This window comes from Ischnura elegans, chromosome 9, assembly GCF_921293095.1.
Source record: "Ischnura elegans chromosome 9, ioIscEleg1.1, whole genome shotgun sequence".
Classification (NCBI taxonomy): Eukaryota; Metazoa; Arthropoda; class Insecta; order Odonata; family Coenagrionidae; genus Ischnura; species Ischnura elegans.
Window position 1 is genome coordinate 96,121,579 of NC_060254.1, and position 17,446 is coordinate 96,139,024.

The 17,446-nt window shown below is 40.9% G+C and overlaps 2 protein-coding genes across 5 annotated transcripts in view; one reads left to right on the plus strand and one right to left on the minus strand.

Annotated features, from left to right (window-relative positions):
- LOC124164863 (serine/arginine repetitive matrix protein 2-like) overlaps positions 1 to 13,366 on the plus strand; it is a 300,271-nt gene extending 286,905 nt beyond the window's left edge. For all 3 annotated transcript variants that reach the window (XM_046542072.1, XM_046542073.1, XM_046542075.1), the window contains 6 exons: positions 948 to 4,813; positions 5,433 to 5,609; positions 6,423 to 6,551; positions 9,135 to 9,348; positions 10,276 to 10,422; positions 12,423 to 13,366. In XM_046542072.1, coding sequence (XP_046398028.1) covers positions 948 to 4,813; positions 5,433 to 5,609; positions 6,423 to 6,551; positions 9,135 to 9,348; positions 10,276 to 10,422; positions 12,423 to 12,580 — 4,691 coding nt within the window. In that variant the 3' untranslated portion in view covers positions 12,581 to 13,366. The remainder of the gene's footprint in view (positions 1 to 947; positions 4,814 to 5,432; positions 5,610 to 6,422; positions 6,552 to 9,134; positions 9,349 to 10,275; positions 10,423 to 12,422) is intronic.
- Positions 13,322 to 17,438, minus strand: LOC124164867 (adenylate kinase isoenzyme 6). Of its 2 annotated transcripts, none has more exons than XM_046542083.1 (4): positions 17,172 to 17,436; positions 16,931 to 17,082; positions 16,666 to 16,811; positions 13,322 to 13,793 (listed from the first exon to the last, which is right to left on the minus strand). In XM_046542083.1, exons 1-4 carry the CDS (start codon positions 17,212 to 17,214, stop codon positions 13,610 to 13,612), a joined length of 525 nt encoding a protein of 174 aa, XP_046398039.1. In that variant the 5' UTR covers positions 17,215 to 17,436; the 3' UTR covers positions 13,322 to 13,609. The 2 variants fall into 2 exon arrangements, with proteins under 2 accessions (XP_046398039.1, XP_046398040.1); XM_046542084.1 differs by having other exon boundaries at positions 13,698 to 15,877; positions 17,172 to 17,438.
- Between the last annotated feature and the right edge of the window lie 8 nt (positions 17,439 to 17,446).

Consider the following 17,446-nt stretch of genomic DNA (forward strand, 5'->3'; position numbering starts at 1 on the left):
CAAATAATAGTTGAATAAATGCTTATTTTATTTGTTCTATTGATCGTATTTCACCTAATCAACGTGTACATATTTTTATTTAAGAACTTTTAATCTTAGTCATAGGAACTATTCATTTTTATAAACTTGGTTGAATTACCTGCCATACATCAGTCTTATTTCCTAAAAACTAGACATGGTGAATTTCTGATTTAGACGTCGTAGCTAATGTTTGATGAATAGATCGGAGTGTATGAATTGAGTTTTTTGTTGAGATATCTATTTGTCGTGCTTCGTATTTGCTGGACAATTAATGACAAGTTTTGTTTTCTAGAATCTAGTTATATTTGAGCGCTGTCGTAAAACTGAACATCAACGAATGGTATCGAATAAAGGCGCACAAGAAAGGTAAAGCTTTCAATAAGTGACACGCCTTGAATTTTTTCGCACATTTTATGATTCATTATTTATTTACCTATACAGAAACTTTAATTAATTAGCTGCTTTTTCCGTTATTATGTTGTAAAATTTAGCATCTGATGCATACTATGGATGGAAGATTTCCCGTGAAACTTCATTGAAATACTTTACTACTTTATTTACTAGGTAATTACTTTATTTACTTGCTCAATATATATTATGTCGATATCATTATTATATTTTTATGCCGATATCATAATAAAAATAAAAAGTATTTTATTTCCTTTGATTTGGTTTCTTAACCGACCTATATTGCGACAAGATACACTGTCATTTTCAAGGTGTAAGATGAATTTAGAATTATATTTCTAAACCTAGGTAGGTTAAGAAGTATAATCTGTGGAAATAAAACAACTGTTCCATCTTAACCATGATATCGATTATCGATTTCCACATGGTATCGCATAATACGTTTAACTCTATTTTTATGCCCCATTTCGCATGTATATTTTTTCTAATTGTCCTATTTCTTTTCTTCTCTTCCCCAGGACTAGGGAATATGGACTCGCTGCTGTCCGTGCAGTCGTCCTCCATCGCCACCAACGGATTCTCACACTCCCTCGAAGACTCATCGCTCCCCCCGAGCTTCTCCCGACTCCCTCCAGATGGCCACGAGTTCCCGCCCAACTACCAGGAGCCCCTACGCACCGCAGCGTCCGTCACAATGACCTCCGACCTCTCGCTGACCAAGGCTTCCGAGAACTCGTCCGTCATGAACTCGCCCCCGGACTCGCCGCCCCCGCCACTTCCCGCCTCCTGCCCCCCGCAGAAGGACTCGACGGAAGCGCTCGCCCCGCCCCCCAGGCCCAAGTCCCTGCCTCCCGCGCCTCCCACGCGGAAACCCCCGCCCCACCACAAGGACATGTCCCCCGGCAGCTTCTCCAGTCGCCTCCCGCCGACCCGGGCCAACCCGGAGAGGAGGCACTGGATGAAGGACGAGAAGAGTGAGAAAAGCGTGAGGGATAAGATAGCCATGTTCCAAAAGGAGGGCTCCTCCGGAGGGAACAGTCCAGTGGCTCCGTCGACGCCGCCCGTGCCGGCCGTCAGGAGCCCCGCGAAGTACGAGATGTCAGAGGACGCGGGGCACAGGAGCCGCAAGGTGCCGCACTGGGATGACCCACTGGCACGGCACCACTTGTCCAAGTCGATGCTGGGCGTGGACGGACTGGGACGCGTCAGCGATCATCACTCTGCAGTTTCGCCAGGAATGCATTCTTCCGGCATGCTTTACAAGAGCGCCGCCCACAACAGCTCCGGAGATGTCTCCAACAGCGCGGATGGGCACGGTGACGGTTCAAGAACTTTGGACTTTGCTCGCACTAGGAGTACCATGGACCTCACTTCGTCTTCCAATTCATGCTCGCCGGATTCTTCACTTTCTTCGGCCTCTTCGTACTCCAGTGGAGGAGTCTCCTACGCCACCTTGCCAAGGAAGCCGACAGCGATACCTAGACCGCCCCCTGTGGCGGCAGAGAGAACATCTGCATCGCTGTTAGAACACAGGCCCAGTTCGCCAGAGCCCGCATTGTGGCGCTCCCCTAATTACCCCACTGCGAGGTCTAGCACGCTCCACTCTAGGTCTCAGAGCCTCGTAGATGTCGCCACTCCCAAGAGGCATTCCATCGGTGGCAATTACAGCTATTGGTACAACTACAGTAACGGGAAGGAGGATGCTCATAAGTCAACTCTCAATGCCATGATCGAGCAACGAAGGAAGAATGTGTCAAAACTCCGCGGCCTTGTCATACCGGAGAAGGCAGAGGTGGCCAGGTGTGAACAGTCACTTTTTGACCTGCCGGAGATAAAAAGTCGTGATGCCATAATCATAAGCAACAACTGCAAAACCTCCACATTGCCTAGATATGATAGCAAGCAGCAAAAGAGGTGGTCGGAGAGCATGAACGGCCATTCTATGAAGACGCAAAACTCTGCCAATAGCAACCACAATAGCATTATTAGTAACGGTGTGACTCTGACGTCACCTCCGTGGAAGAGTCAAGCTCCTTTACCCGACCTTCCAAAGTATTCGCCTGCCTTTAAGAGGAGGTCCCTCTCCGTCCACGGCCTGACTTCCTCGCCTCTCGACTCCAGTCGCGACGATTTCAGGCACCACAGCCAAGAATCCTCGAAGATCATTCCTCCGTCCAAGCCCCCTCGCTCTTCCAATGGGTATGGATTAGTGCCATCTTCACCGCTGGGACCAGAGCCCAAGTCACTGGAGAGCATCACATCTCCCCGCTCGGATTCGAGCTTCGACTTCGGTCAAATCTGCCACACGGACTCGTCAAAGGAAGACGAGGTTGTTCCTGTAATCAAGAGCAACGGTACGCCCAGCGCATACGCGGACGGGCACAACGGAAAGTCTTCGCACCGCGGTTTGCTCCACGTGCCAAACTCGAGGGGAGCATCAGCCGAGGACAGTGATAACGACTCTGCCGTGAGCTCCAGCCGCTCCAGCATATCGCACGGCTTTTCCCCTCCCTCGTCTCCTCTCCCAGGAGACACTTCGGACGGTGGTCATCGTCCCAGTGCTCCAAGGCAACACATTTCCAGAGAAAGGATCCACTCTGACGAGAGGAATAGAGCTCTGACTTCTTCGAGGCGTTCTGCTGGTAGCGCTTCCGAGAGAACTATGTCCCCCGATAGGAGACCCCTGAGACGTACCTTATCTTCCGAGACCACGGCTTCCGTGTCATCCGCCGCCTCCACCGCATCCACAGTGACCTCTGGATCTCAAGATGGTGGCCATGGAGGTAGCGGAAGTGACAGCAGCAGCAACCGAAGGGTTCTGAAGGCGCAGAGTGTGGAAGCCATAAATAGGAAGAACGTGCTGTCCTCAGCCAAGTACAGCAGTGGCAGGGATGTGAAGGTTGGATCGCCGCTAATAAAGAGGAAGTTCGACGAGGATGGGAGCGGGACAGAGGCTGATGTTGAAGATGCTGCGAAAGCGACTACGAATCAGAACCCGACCAGTCCCCTTGCTAGGTCCAACGGAATCACGCATTACCAGACGTCGAGGGAGGTGAACGACCTGCACGATATCGAAGCCGCCATGAACATGGACATCAAGGTGGCCTACGTTGACGAAATAATCGAGTATCCTTTCGTCAACGGGAATGTGGAGCTTGTGGAGCCGGCGATGCCGGTGCAGCGAAGGGTGGCCGAGCCTTACACTTCCATGTCTTCCTCGCCTCGTGCGACATCGCCCATTTCCGAGTACTCGACCACGGAGAGCGTATGCGGCTCGCACAAAGAGGACAAAAAGGCCGAGGTGCACGCGGTGGACGACGTCTCCGCCGGGGAAGAGGTGAAACGCGACTCTTTCACGTCGCCGTCCGGGGTTCGAATCGACAGGTGGATGGAACTGGAAAAGAAGTACTCCCCGAAGACGGAAGTGAGGCAGACGTTGAACGTTCAGGAATCCCACACGTACAAAACTCCCTCGTTCGAGGACGAAATCGACTTCCTGAGCCGGAAGGTGGGCTCGGACGGGGACAAATCGAGGAGCAGGTCGTATTCCGAAAAGCAGGACTCAGGAAATGCTTTCCGTTCGATAGCAGAAAAGTGGCAGATCATATCGAATGACGCATCCACGCTGCCTTCGCCGACCAATCCCGTGGCGGCATCTTCAACCATTACCACAAGCACCACAGTTGCCAACGGACTCACGAGAAAGACCTCAAAAAAGTCCGCGTCCGAAAGCCACGAAGACAGACACGTGTCCTCCACTCCGGAAGGATCTCGCCTCAAGTTGGATGAGTCTTACACGGTCCTCTCCTCTATGGAAACAACTTCACTCACATCCTCTGCTCAGACCAACGGCGATGTTCTTAAGTCGGATGCTGTCAGGTTAAGAGAGAAGAAGACTAATCCCAGTAGACCCCTGTCCTTCAGCGATTGCAGTGAAAAGACCCTCAGCTTAGGAAAAGACAGTTTTTCTCCCTCGGAGGGAAGGTTGAAGATGAACAGGCAGGAATCCACGCCGGAACCGAGGAGTTCGGCCTTGCTTTCGCCGACAACCACTGTCGCGCCTACCTTGGGCGCGCAGAGGACCAATAACCGGCGCTCCGTGAGCGTCAACGACATCCGAAAGGCATTCGAGAAGACTGAACTGCCGGTGGCGAATGGTAGGAGTTCGACGACGTCGAGGTCCAAAGTGTCGAGCATGACGACAGCCGGACCGGGAACGGCGGTTCACACCCGCGTTTCCTCGCTGGACTCGACGACCAGTGAGGAGAGCTATATGCCGGCCCCAGCGCACCACGGGTCGGTCAACAACTTGGCGTCCAACCACCGCGACCAGTTCGGAAGCATCACCTCCCTCGCGTCCTCAACCAGCCTAATCTCGCCACAGGTACGTCAAAACTATGACACTATGACCGTAGAATGATTAAATAAGCCCTAAGTCCGTTGAAAAAATAGAAAATATATATTTCAAAGCAATGAAATTCTTTTTAAGTAGCCCAGATGTAATTATATATTATAACGTAAACTTTTTGGTATTCCACACAGTATTTATTTCTAAAAATTCAAACGGTTTGGATCTTTTCAGGTGATTATCAAGAGTGTTTTTTTTATAAATGCTGCGTGGAATACACAAAGTTTACTTTTCAATCTATCATGTCACCTTTCCACAAATTGAACTCACTAACCGTTGATTTCATTTCCTAGAGGTAAGTTCAGAAGTAAAACACTAACAAAAGGAAATGTTTATTTCAATTCAGTTTTCCTATTTCCTAGAGACATAGCTATATGTAAGTGAAATAAATTCTTCAGAGAATGAGTCAAACTTTGGCGAAATATGTGTAGTTTTTATACCATCCCATTAGCTCGTGCATCTTATATGATTGCGATTAAGTATTTCTTCAATGGCTTGATTTTTTTAGACTTTTAAATACGATGATAACAACATAAACGGAGGTGTCCACTACTGTATCTTTTTGATCTCTCATTGGTACCTATCCCTTCCTCAGGAGCTGCAGCAACTGATCGAGGAGGCAAACCAGTCGCTGGATGAGGCGTCTTCCAATGGCAGCGGGACGCCTTTGGTGCACGAAGTGGAAGTGGTGGTGCTGCACCGCGAGATGGCGGGCAGCAGCGTGGGCATCACGTTGGCCGGTGGCGCTGATTACGAGGCCAAGGAGATCACGGTGAGTCACTCCTTTTCATTTCCGATGAATAGAAAGCCTTTTGATGAACAAAAGGCCGACGTGCTCTGAGTCCGCCTATGTACATTACTCCTGGTTTCCCTCGGCGTAATAATGCTCCAGGAGATAAATGCATTAGCTTGCCGAAATTGTTTCGATATCGAGTAATTCCATATTAAATGTCTGACGATTCCTTATTAAATCTACATTTCTTAAGGTTCATAATTTTGCTTTATTAATTAGTCTATAATTTATATTTATGTGTCGTTTTTATGATATCGCTTAACCCATGCGTCGTATAGGATTGCAATTAAGTACTCCAAATTTTTGATAATGGAGAGATGCAGCGTCTTTCGTTTGAAATCATCTTTTTCTATTTCGATATACTTAAGTCTGATTAGCTTATATTAATTTATTATTAGTAACTTAATGCATATCTCCGTCATAAAATTTAAAATAATATCGGAAATAATAATAAAACATCTTGCATTTGTTACGAATATGTTACAAATAATTTAAAAATCTAACTAATATTGATTTTGAATGAAATTGATGGGAATTTTTTCCTTGCGGACGGAAAATGTCACAAATAATTTAAAAATCTAACTAATATTGATTTTGAATGAAATTGATGGGAAATTTTTCCTTGCGGACGGAAAATAAATTTGAAATAAGTGCATTGAAAAAGTATTATTCGCATTATCGCGTGCATGAAATTCTCGAGTTTACTTTCAAGGATAAAACTCCTAATGGAAGGAGTAGCTTGTGCGTTAAAGTTGAAATATTTTGCTAAATTTCCGTTTTTTTTTCCCGCAGGTCCACAAGGTGTTGGCCGGAAGTCCAGCGGAAAGGGACGGACGAGTTCAGCGTGGAGATCGCATACTCTCCATCAACGGCAAAAGTACTAAAGGTGCAACGCACCGAGAAGCAATCTCCATCCTCAAGGTATGTCCCGGGGGCCAGCCCATCAAAGCTATGGCTTCCGTTGCCTCTTCACCCGCCACGCAGCTGTTCACAAACTGTCGCTCGGCTAATGGAAGGAGAGGTGGGGGGCGGTTCTGTAACGCGAGTTCCGCAGGAATGCGAATCGGTTCGGTATGCGGAGAATTCGGAAGGTGGGGTTGTTTAGTGGCTTTACGAAGAAGAAGCCTCATAACTGCATTGCTCATGGAACATGCGAATCAAATACAGCATCGGCAGGATTAACGTAACTTATCTAGTTTCCCCCCCGGCATCAGTTTCTGACCAAAATCGTGCCAGATTGAAGTTCATGGACAGTGGTGAAGTAATATAGCTCTCCTGTAGTATTCTTACCGTCTCGATTGAAATTGTGTTCGTTGCCATAGTTTACGGTTTGTGTGCGGTCGTAGGAACGGGATGAACGAGGTAAAGCAAAGATAACGTATATGTCAATTTTTATCTCGGGTTCATTCTTTAAGTTATGTATGGGGTGGGAATTCAAGCGCTTAAATAAACTAATTCTTACTTCAATGTGTATGAAATGAGTGTAGATAAATGTGCCAGATTTTTTTTCTTGAGAATACCTACTTCCGGAAATAAACTGTGCTATTTGGCACTTGATTTAACTTGTAATTTCGATCCTTAAATAATGCAACTGACTAGAATAATTTTGGAAAAATTTGCCTGCAGATGTTTTTCTTATATTTCAACATGTCGTAGTTAAGTGCTTCTTCCGTGATGAAACGTGTTAAAAGAACAAATATTCCCCAGCTTAGTAGTAACTAACTTACTACAAAAAATTGGAGGAGAAAATGGAAGAAAAAGGAGGAGAAAATCAGATTCTTTTTACGTCGTCTCAAAGCTAATTATTATTAACATTACCAATTTACCAAGATTCAAACAAGGAAATTGTTCAAGTCGCCTTCTCTGTGCATTTATTTTCTATCGAAAATTTAAAAATGAGCACTATAATGTTAACAGTAAATTCACAATTGGCCGCGTCAACATCCCGCTGCTTTTTACGGGGGTATAGAGAACAGCCTTAAGGAAAAATCATGTAAAAGTCTTCGTTTTGTTGCAAAATTTGAACCGGGATGGAGAAAACCTAGGAGAAAGAAAGTTGAGGCAAGTGTTTTCGTAGTCGGACAAAGGAGTTCTCTCCACGCAACGATTAGCGTAGTGATTAAAAATTGACGCAAGCTTTGTCATGGTGTAAACAGATGCCTCTTATTCCGTCATTCCCCCTCTTATATCCTTCCAGGCGTGTGTTTTCCGCCGCGCTAAAGGCTTCCCGGCCAGCTCCCCTTCCATCTCTTCCAACCCCAGTGTGTACGAGGAGGAAGTCAGTAAGCCATTTGACCAGGGGGCGGCAGTCCCATAAGTGAATGTGTCCATATTTTTTTGCTCTCTTTGCTTGTGTGTGTGTGGTACTAGCCTTTTGCAACGCGGATGAGCGTGAAGGTGAGGGTGTTCCGAGGTTTTTTTTTTCTCCTTTCGAAGGCTAGCAGTAGCCACTGGGTGAAGGTCGCCCCTTCCTGGTCGGATTACTCTTAAACGTGTTTGTTATTAATCCCGCGAAGAATGGGAAGCCATCTTATCGCCGACGCCACTTAATCTCTTGTGTGGTCATAAGCTCGGGAAATCACGTTTTTGCTTCACGCGAACCCAGTACTCCGCGGTATTTTTAGTTGCCATAGTTTGCAACGTTTCTTGCCTGATACAGGTGAACTACGAGCCGTTACGCATCGAAACTCTTACCATTTACACAATTACGGTTGACGTACTTCAATATTCTTAACTAGATTATGCGATAAAATTGTAGTCATTGTGAGAGAGAGGTACCGATAGCTAACATTTTTTACACACTTCCCGTTTGCTCTCGAAGTAAATTTTGTTACCTCGACATTTTCCCGATTTTCGTCGTTTTCAATCGCTTAATTCCCCGTTAGTTATAGTTATTTCCTTCCATTTATTCCATATTAAATAAAATTTCATTTTAAAAAATTTTAATTTTTTTGAGGAAAATATTATTTTAAATTATAATAAAAGAAATTGTGAACGGATTATCATATTATTGTTATTATTATTTAATTACAATAACAATCAAGCCTGCAAGTTTATCTGTAATAATAATTTATTTTGAGTTCATTTTTCATAAATATTTACCAAATAAATGCCCTTTGCAATTTTGCATTTAAGTATCAATTTTTTACCAGTTACTTGAAAAATGAGTGTGAGAATTCTCACTCAATTTCAATTCTGCCTTTTAAATTCCATTAACAGCTATGTGTAATTTAATTTCTGCTAATGATGCTCAAAATATATAAATGGATTTTCCCTTTTGATTTCAAGAGATGCATTCTTTCTTCAAGATAAAATTGTCAGAGAATTTTATTTCTGTGAAGGCATCACCCTGTCAGTAAAAACCCTTGACATTTTTACAACACGGTATTTTTTTTGTTCTTTTATGCACAAAAATGGCCCCTATAAAATTTTCTTAACTATATTTTATCACCTTAGTTTTCTAAAGGAATAGAATTGTGTTAACTGTGTTTTTTTTTCTCATAGGCTCCTCGCTCAGAAGTTGTCTTAGTGGTGTCTAGGTCAAGGCCTGAAAACTCTCAGTCCCACCCAACATCACCCCAGGGAACAAATGGTGCTGCTGAATTAAGCATGGCTGCATTATCTGCCGCAACAATACGAAGCATTGGCTCAACCAATCGACCGCCAAGAATATTGGAGCAACCTAGTGAAGGGAATGGTGAAATAGTAGAAGAAACAGGTAAAGAGAAAATTATCTCCTTTCAGAATTTTAATGTCAATAAATTGTGTACCTCACAAAGAAATTTTCATGCAGGACAGATAAATGTCTTAGAGGATGATAATGCAGTGCTATAAATGCCTGGATACATGGTACATTAACACGTACGAGTTAATGTACATTTGCGTGAATGATTTTGGTGGACCAGAACAGAACATGTACGAATGCATGAACCAAATTAGAACAGATCCTATTTTCTGTGCATGCATTTGCACAAGTTGGGTGGTTACTCAGTGCATTTTGGCATTAATACATTTAGACATTAACCCATAAGTGTTAATGTATCGTGTAACCAGGCCTTTAGTCTTTCTTCTAGAGAGCACAGCTGAAAGTAATTTTTTCCCACATCTTTTGTACGTTTAGCAAAGCCAAAAAAATGGGAGAGTATTAAAGCCAAGCGTGCATCATTTAGAATCATTTAAAGATTTCTATCTTATTTTTTAAACCACTATCATCATTAACAGTGCAATGATTGTTTGATGTAGCCGTTTTCCTTTTTCCATTATTATTCCATATCCTTGACTCTCTGAAATTATCAATTTTCTATTACACATATGTGTGACAAACCCATTATAGGATCGGTGAGTCAAGTTTTAAGATCTTAATTAAGATCCTGAAGACAATGTATCACTGTGTGTAAATTTTGTTTGTCTTTTTATCATTCTTTGCAAATAAAAGGTGAGTCAATTTGCTGTCAGGCTTTTTGTCCATATGTCCTACTTTATTTCTTCAAATGTCATTGAAAATCTGGTCATGCCTGCTTTATTTAATTTATTTGGTGGCACCCCCACTTTGGAGGGATTAGATTATGTCTAACTCCATTCTTAACTCTCGTTTCAAAAGATTTTCTGCCTCTATAATTAAAAATAATAATTTCTCTATTTTCAGCTGAAAATAAATTAGAAGAAGAATCAAGAGGACCACCTGAGACATTGGTGTTAACAAAAGATGGTGCTGGTTTAGGATTCAGCTTAGAAGGAGGAAAAGATTCACCTTCTGGGGATAAGCCATTAACAGTCAAGAAAATATTTACTGGTATGATAATTTGCTTCTTTCCCCTCTTAGTTGGACTACTACTTTTACATATAATAGAAGCCTAGCATATAATTAGTTGTTAGCAACCATTACCTCCACCACATAGAAAACATTTTGCATAGTGTTGCAGTTCTTAGAATTGAGCTTCGCTTTCATGTTGGAGATCTTAATCAGATTAACATATGATAAAACATTCTCCACATTCAATACTAATTTACATTGTTTTGCATGAATACATGTACCTGGATTCATGAAATGCATTGCTCACCAGGAAAATAAACTTCATTAAACATCAGTTTGTCTGCATACAAATTAGCCTATGTACACAGTCTTTACTGGGAGTGCTAATTTGATTCTGTGGTGGCGACATACCTTATTCATTGTTTTTATAATGACACATACCTATTTCTTTTGTTTGCGTGCAAGTCAATGATTGAGGGACAACTACTATTACAAATATATATACACAAGGTATGTAAACATTGGTAGCTAGAAATACAAGTTGACTTTCTAGTAGGATTACTGTGTTACTTCACATCTTTCAAAGTCGTCCTTTTTTTCTGGTTTCCTAACTTTACATTGCAATTTAATAATTTCATTGAAACCTGTAGCCTATCACCATGGTCACTATCCACAAACAAAATCAGTGGCGCCAACTCCACAAGGCCTGAGGGGGCCCGAGCCCCTCAAAAATTCGTTGTGGGTGTGAGGAAAAAATGTGTCAGGCTTGTCGATTTTCCCCGAAGTGTCCAGATATCGAAATTCAAGTTATCAGGGTTCTGATGTTGATCATATGTCTCTTCTAAAATGCTTTAAAAACTTAAAACTCACTACTTATAAAATTTCTCAGGGCAAGATCCCTGGTTTGGGTCCCCCCAAATGTGTTTTGTAAGTCAGCATCCCTGAACAAAATGGAGTTGGTATTCTTCAACACCCTCATTTTAAGACTTAAAATTTTGTCATCTGTATTGACTCAAAGAATTCTCCTCGAGTCTTCAGTCCAAAATTATCACAAAATTTGACTTGAGTAGTGCCTTCATTATTGTTATTTTATTTACCATTTTTTAATTGGCCATATGTTATTTCCCCTGTGCATCCCTTGAAATACTTCTTCACTTCCTATCCATCTCTCTTTTCCCACTCAAATCTCTTAAGACAACCACAGTTTTCCATCTAATGGGCACAAAAAATGGTAGAAAGTATGAAACAGAAACCAAAGTAAAAATTGGTAGGAATATAACTTGGAATTGATTATGTATCTGCCTCATCCAATTACTTATTTGGACTTAGCTTTCCACTTGCATGGATAATCAAATCTCCACTGTGTAGTCATGGTATCATCAGTGTTAAAAAAATATCCAATCCAATATTTCCATTTATATACAGCATCAATAATCATGTCACTTTAACTAGGTAGTTTAAATGGCATATTATTGGTGCTGGTGCTGCCGACTAGGGCCCTGGATATAAAATCATGGGCTGGGATATGTTAAGTCTTACACAAGAAATTGCTGCATTTAATTTCTGCTGTCTGAAATACAAATTTTGCCTGAAAATACTAATTTCGGCTTGTGGCATGCCCAAAAAGAACCTGCTCAAGATCCCACTTCCAGTATAAACCCCAAAATGAATTTTTTTTAATACAAAAATGTGTTAATGGTGAATTTTGGGTGGACTCCATGCTCAATGGTTCACTTACGATGATTTCACAAGGATATAAATAAATAAAACTTTCCCCAGAATGACTGAGTATGCTTTAAGCTGTTAAGAAAAGCAGCTTATTTGTGCAATTGATTCAGGCTGCAGTATTATTGCATCCTTTTCAGCATTAGGAAATTCTGTAAAAATGAACCGAAAGAGTTTCTTCGTAACTAATACCTTCACTTTCAATTGTCTGTAAATGAAAGATGTTTGCTTTTTAAATTTTTGGAAAACTTAAAGAAGTATGTCTTTGTTTGAAAGGAGTAATGAGATATCTTAATAATTTTTTCTCTTTTCAGGTGGTGCTGCAGAGAAACATGGGGGTCTCCATGTGGGAGATGAACTCCTTGTCGTGAATGGCATTGATGTCACGCCTCTTTCAAGGATTGAGGCTTGGGGCATCATGAAAAAATTGCCTGACGGGATGGTATCTTTGACAATCAGGCGAAAGATTTGACTGTTATTTGTTACATAGACTTTTGTTGTACGATTAAGAATTTTTTATATGAATGGGCATAATGCCAAAATATGAAAAAAAAAAAAGTTATTAGGCACTGAAGTCAGTGAGTTTTCCCAGTGAAAGTGCTTAAATGCTGGTGATGTGAGGAACAATCGTCAGAGCAGCATGGGAAAGATGCATTATCATTTACACACCTCTGAACTTTGCCGTGCCTTCAAGAGGCTGCCATACCATACTTCCAGTGTAATATTAATAGTTGATTACAGCCAGGAAGTAAGGGCCACAAAATAGTGATGTTTATTATTATCTGAAATTTTCATTTTGCATGTTTATTATTGTTTAAAAAATCTCATTCAGTACGTAGCTTCTTTTACTAACAAAAAAGCATGAAGGTCATTTTGATAGCTGCATCATAATACTGTGCACGCACATACTTTCTGTAAACTAGTATCTTTCAGTTATATTTTCCTTGAGATGGGAATGGAAAAGTAGACCATGTTATTTCTGCTAAGGTGTCTGAATATGGAAAGTGATGAGCATAAGAGACAGTGCACCCGTGTGAAAAACACATAAGCAGTCTGTGATATAAATAGCATGAAATGCTATTGGAATAAGGGAGATCAAAGGGAATGTTTGTTATTAATATAAAACGGTGTATATTCAAACTATGAAGTAGTCTGTAACTAGATAGAATCTCATACTTCAAAGTTTTATGTTGAGTATTTTTTTGTCCCTCAGTCATGGAATATGCATGCACAGATCAGTCAGGGTCCAGGTAAAATATTTTCAGAAAAAGGGAAGAATATTTTTCTTGCAATATTTGTTAACAGGCTTCTTGGAATACAATAGCTGCTGGTTTACTTATGCTTCAATTGATGTATAATTAAATTCCCTGTAACATATTTATAGGAATTGAATTTGCAATAAACAAAAAAGCTTTTTGTTGTACAACATAAATTTATTTTACAATATTTTTTGGAGGGTATTAAAAAACTTCATCACATCCAACAACACATATACACCATGTTATTTATTCTTCCATGCCTCTATCCAATTTTTTATGTCAGTTATATTTTTCTCTAATTCTTCGGAGGTATTGTTTTGCAATTCATGAACAATTTCCGGTTCATATGATTCTTTCGCTTCTTCCAAAATAACTTGGAATATTTCACTCTGGATATTCTCTTCAAGTTTTTTGGTGCTGTAGCCACTGAAAATAAGTGTCAGCTTACAATCACGAACAGTAGATTTACATTGTAACAAGGGCAACATCGTATGCAAATTACTTATATTTAGATATGATTTGGGTGGTAAAAATTATAATTGACCTCATCTGGCTGTTTTGGAACTTACACTGCATGGTGAAAAATACCCAAGCAAGTCATCCAACAGCCAAAAAATATTTTCATACAAGATAAAGACTTTAAAAGTCATTACTAAGGTGTGCCAATCAAAGGTGTTGAAAATAGCACGGACAGCAAATTACATTCTGGCATGGAAACCAATATACCCTAAGCGATACAATTAGAAAATGTAAAGAGTATTAAGTTTTTAATTAACAATCAACCAACATATTTAGATCAACAAAAACATTGAATCTGTAGAAGTTAGCCTCACATGACTGTATGCGCAAGAAGGTAGAATAGGCAATACTTATAGGTTGAAATCATGGTTATATTATTAGAACAAGTCAAGTGATTTAAACTAAAAAACTGGACAAACAAAAAATACTGCTTGAATGCGAAGCAACATCCTACTCATCAAGGGCATGCCTAAGGTGCCAAACCTCCACCTTCAGGAAACAACACTTAGAAATGGACTGCATTGCCTCACAAATTTCAGGTAAGTTATTCATGGGTCCAAATCCTTCATACCACAATTCAACTCAGGAGCACTTTATTGTAACTATTATTTCATCCTGCTCCTTTACTTTCAAAAGTGCCTTTTCACCATTCACCAAAATGATCACACTTCAGTTCATGCATTTTCGCCTTGCTGGAATACACTGTGCTCCACAGGGTAGGCATCAACAGTTCTTCATCGTCATGGATTTTATTCTCTCCCTTTTCAGTTGCTATCATGAATCCTCCCTCTTCTAATCTTCTTTCTGATACAAGCGTGGAGTCGAGATCTGGGACTGAGTAGACTTTCTACAAAATTATTTTGTAACCTTCACACTTCTTAGCCAGTTAAGCAGCCATGGTACCTCTTCCTGATACCTGTATATAATCCCCTAAGCATGTTTTTACTTTCCTTCTGTAACACCTGTCTAGTTCTTGAATCAGTTTCTCAAGAGGTATAAGGTGATCACTTGCTCCACCAACAATTAAAATCAAACAGAACATAGCGCTCATAACTGTTAATCTAATGCCTGCTATAAGAGCCATAGCCATCATGGTTTTCCCTAATGCTTTCTTTGCCGCACCTTTCATTTTTCCTCTTCTTACCCCTTCAATTTCACATTCATCAATAGAACTGGAGTCTGACAAAAACTATCCAAAAACTAGGACTCAGATTTCAATCTAAATTTGGTTATTGTACAAGTCTGTTCCACATAAACTGAGCAACATTTTCATAACAGATACAATCTATGATCTTAGAATTCAAATTCAACAATATGAGGGACACTGCCCTGTCATTTTTTTCTCCTCTACCAACAAGAATGCATACGTCTCATTGGCATTGCCTTCTTGTAGATAATAGCCTAGGAGACAGCTTACCATGACATCTTATTTGACCTAGTATAGCTTAAGGGGTCAGCGGCTATGAAAAGTAATTTGTTTCATCTAGCTTTACGAACTTTCTCCTATCTTCGTCGTCCACCATTCAGAATTTATCTGCTCAGGTATCACTTGTTTCCAATTAACTTATCAACTTTTATGGATTTTTTTAAATTTTTTTCTTTCTATACTTATTCTTCTGTTGTGACTGATGGCCGGTAAATAAAAAAAGATATATCTCTCGCATTGATCACCATTTGATACTACTGAATTTATTAGCAAGATCAACAACAATACTCATCTCCATGTAAATATAGGTATTGAAGCATCCATAACATAAACATTTAATCACATTAGTCTCCCCCACTTATTAGAAGACAGCATAGTCTTTATGATAGATCGGCTTTTGCTGGTTCTTGGGAAGGTACGGTAGGAGGCTACTGGCCGAAGGAGACGGGGTTGGTCGAACGACTTGTGGACGAAAAGGTGCCAGCGGCGATTGGTGGGTTGGCGGCAATTGATAATCAGGTGGCACCCCTACAGCTCCTGCTGAGGATGGCACACCAATTGTGTGCTGTGGAAACAAAGGAGAGAATGTGACTTGTTTTTTCGGAACCTAGGTGGCTATCAGCTAATTGGTGTGACGTTTTATGATTCGACCGTTATCCAACTCAACGGTGTAATGGCAATTGCCGAGCTTCTTCAATACGGTACCAAACTACCAAATGTGATGATTTCCTGCATAAATCTTCACCTGTACTCTCTCCCCCAACTGGAGACTGCAAATTTGTGAGTCAGTAGGCTTTGTTGGGGCAAGAGCTTAGCGGTTGGGAAGCAGGGAATCAAGACAAGTGCGGACTCTCCTCTTCAAGTACAGCTCTGCAGGAGTCTGACCTGAGGTCAAAGGTGTTTGCCCTGTAGCGGAACATGATGTCCTTTCTCTAGAGGCATCAGTCGAGCCATTATCAGGGGTAAGGTGTACCCCTACCTCAAAACGATTTGCTCATTACAATGGGATTCATTTAAAATAAATAAATAAAATAATTTGACTCATCCTAAGACAATCCAATTTACTCATGGTAATTTATTATTAGTAAAGAGGGCACAATTGAGATGCAAAAAATTATTATAAAAAAACAAATATCAAATAAATGGCTATTAATCTAGCCATGTTCACCATAAAAAACCCATATCATCAACTTACTGCTGAAAAGGTACGAGATGGTAATCTTTCGAATTTGAATTGTCTGGAATAATATTTCCGAGTCGATGAGGAAAGAAACGGAATATACTAATTCAACAAAGGCTAGAACAAGGCCACACTGAAGAAATATACCCTCCAGAATATGGTTATACACTCACCGAATAGCTAGGCGGTCGTAAAGAACAGTATTGTCGGTTCTTAGAACAAAAATTGCATCGAACCATCTCTCGGGAAAGAAGTCACATCCATGATAGTCTACTATTTTTCCACCCTCATCCATCATGTCTTCCATTTCGTCAAGAACCTTAAAAATAAGAGCAATGGCCATTTACATGAATGTTTTACGCTCGGAAGGAACATACACAACCTTATGTTTCAGTTAGTTCTGAACGTCAAATCATAGGACACGAACGAAAGTAGTACTTTATCCTCATCCAGAACAGAGCACTGATACTCCTCATCGTACGATTCAAGGCATCCTTTATCCTTGGCAAGTTTTCCAACGTCAACCCATACCATGTCTGTTATTTCTGCGAGTTTTTGGCATACTGTTGATTTGCCTACGCCTGGAGTGCCTGTTGTCGGATAAATAGATAAATTAATGCATTAATTTTTAATGCATGGTATATTTGCCTTTCCAGCACAATAAAATAAAGATTCTTACCAGTAATCAAAATATTCGGCAGATTGCGTGGAGAGTTAGCCATTGATGAATGGTGAGATTCCAAGAAAAAAGACGGTTAAATACTCCAGAAAACATTAACCTCATACAGTCACTTATTTCTTCTGGCGAAATCTTTTATATTAATTCTCACAAAATGTTTATAAAAGCACATCAACTAATGAGAACAGCAAGCACAATTCCTTAATTGACAGACACATTTGTGTACTTCACGTGGGGTTTCCATCGCCTTCATTTATTATTAGTACACAAATGAA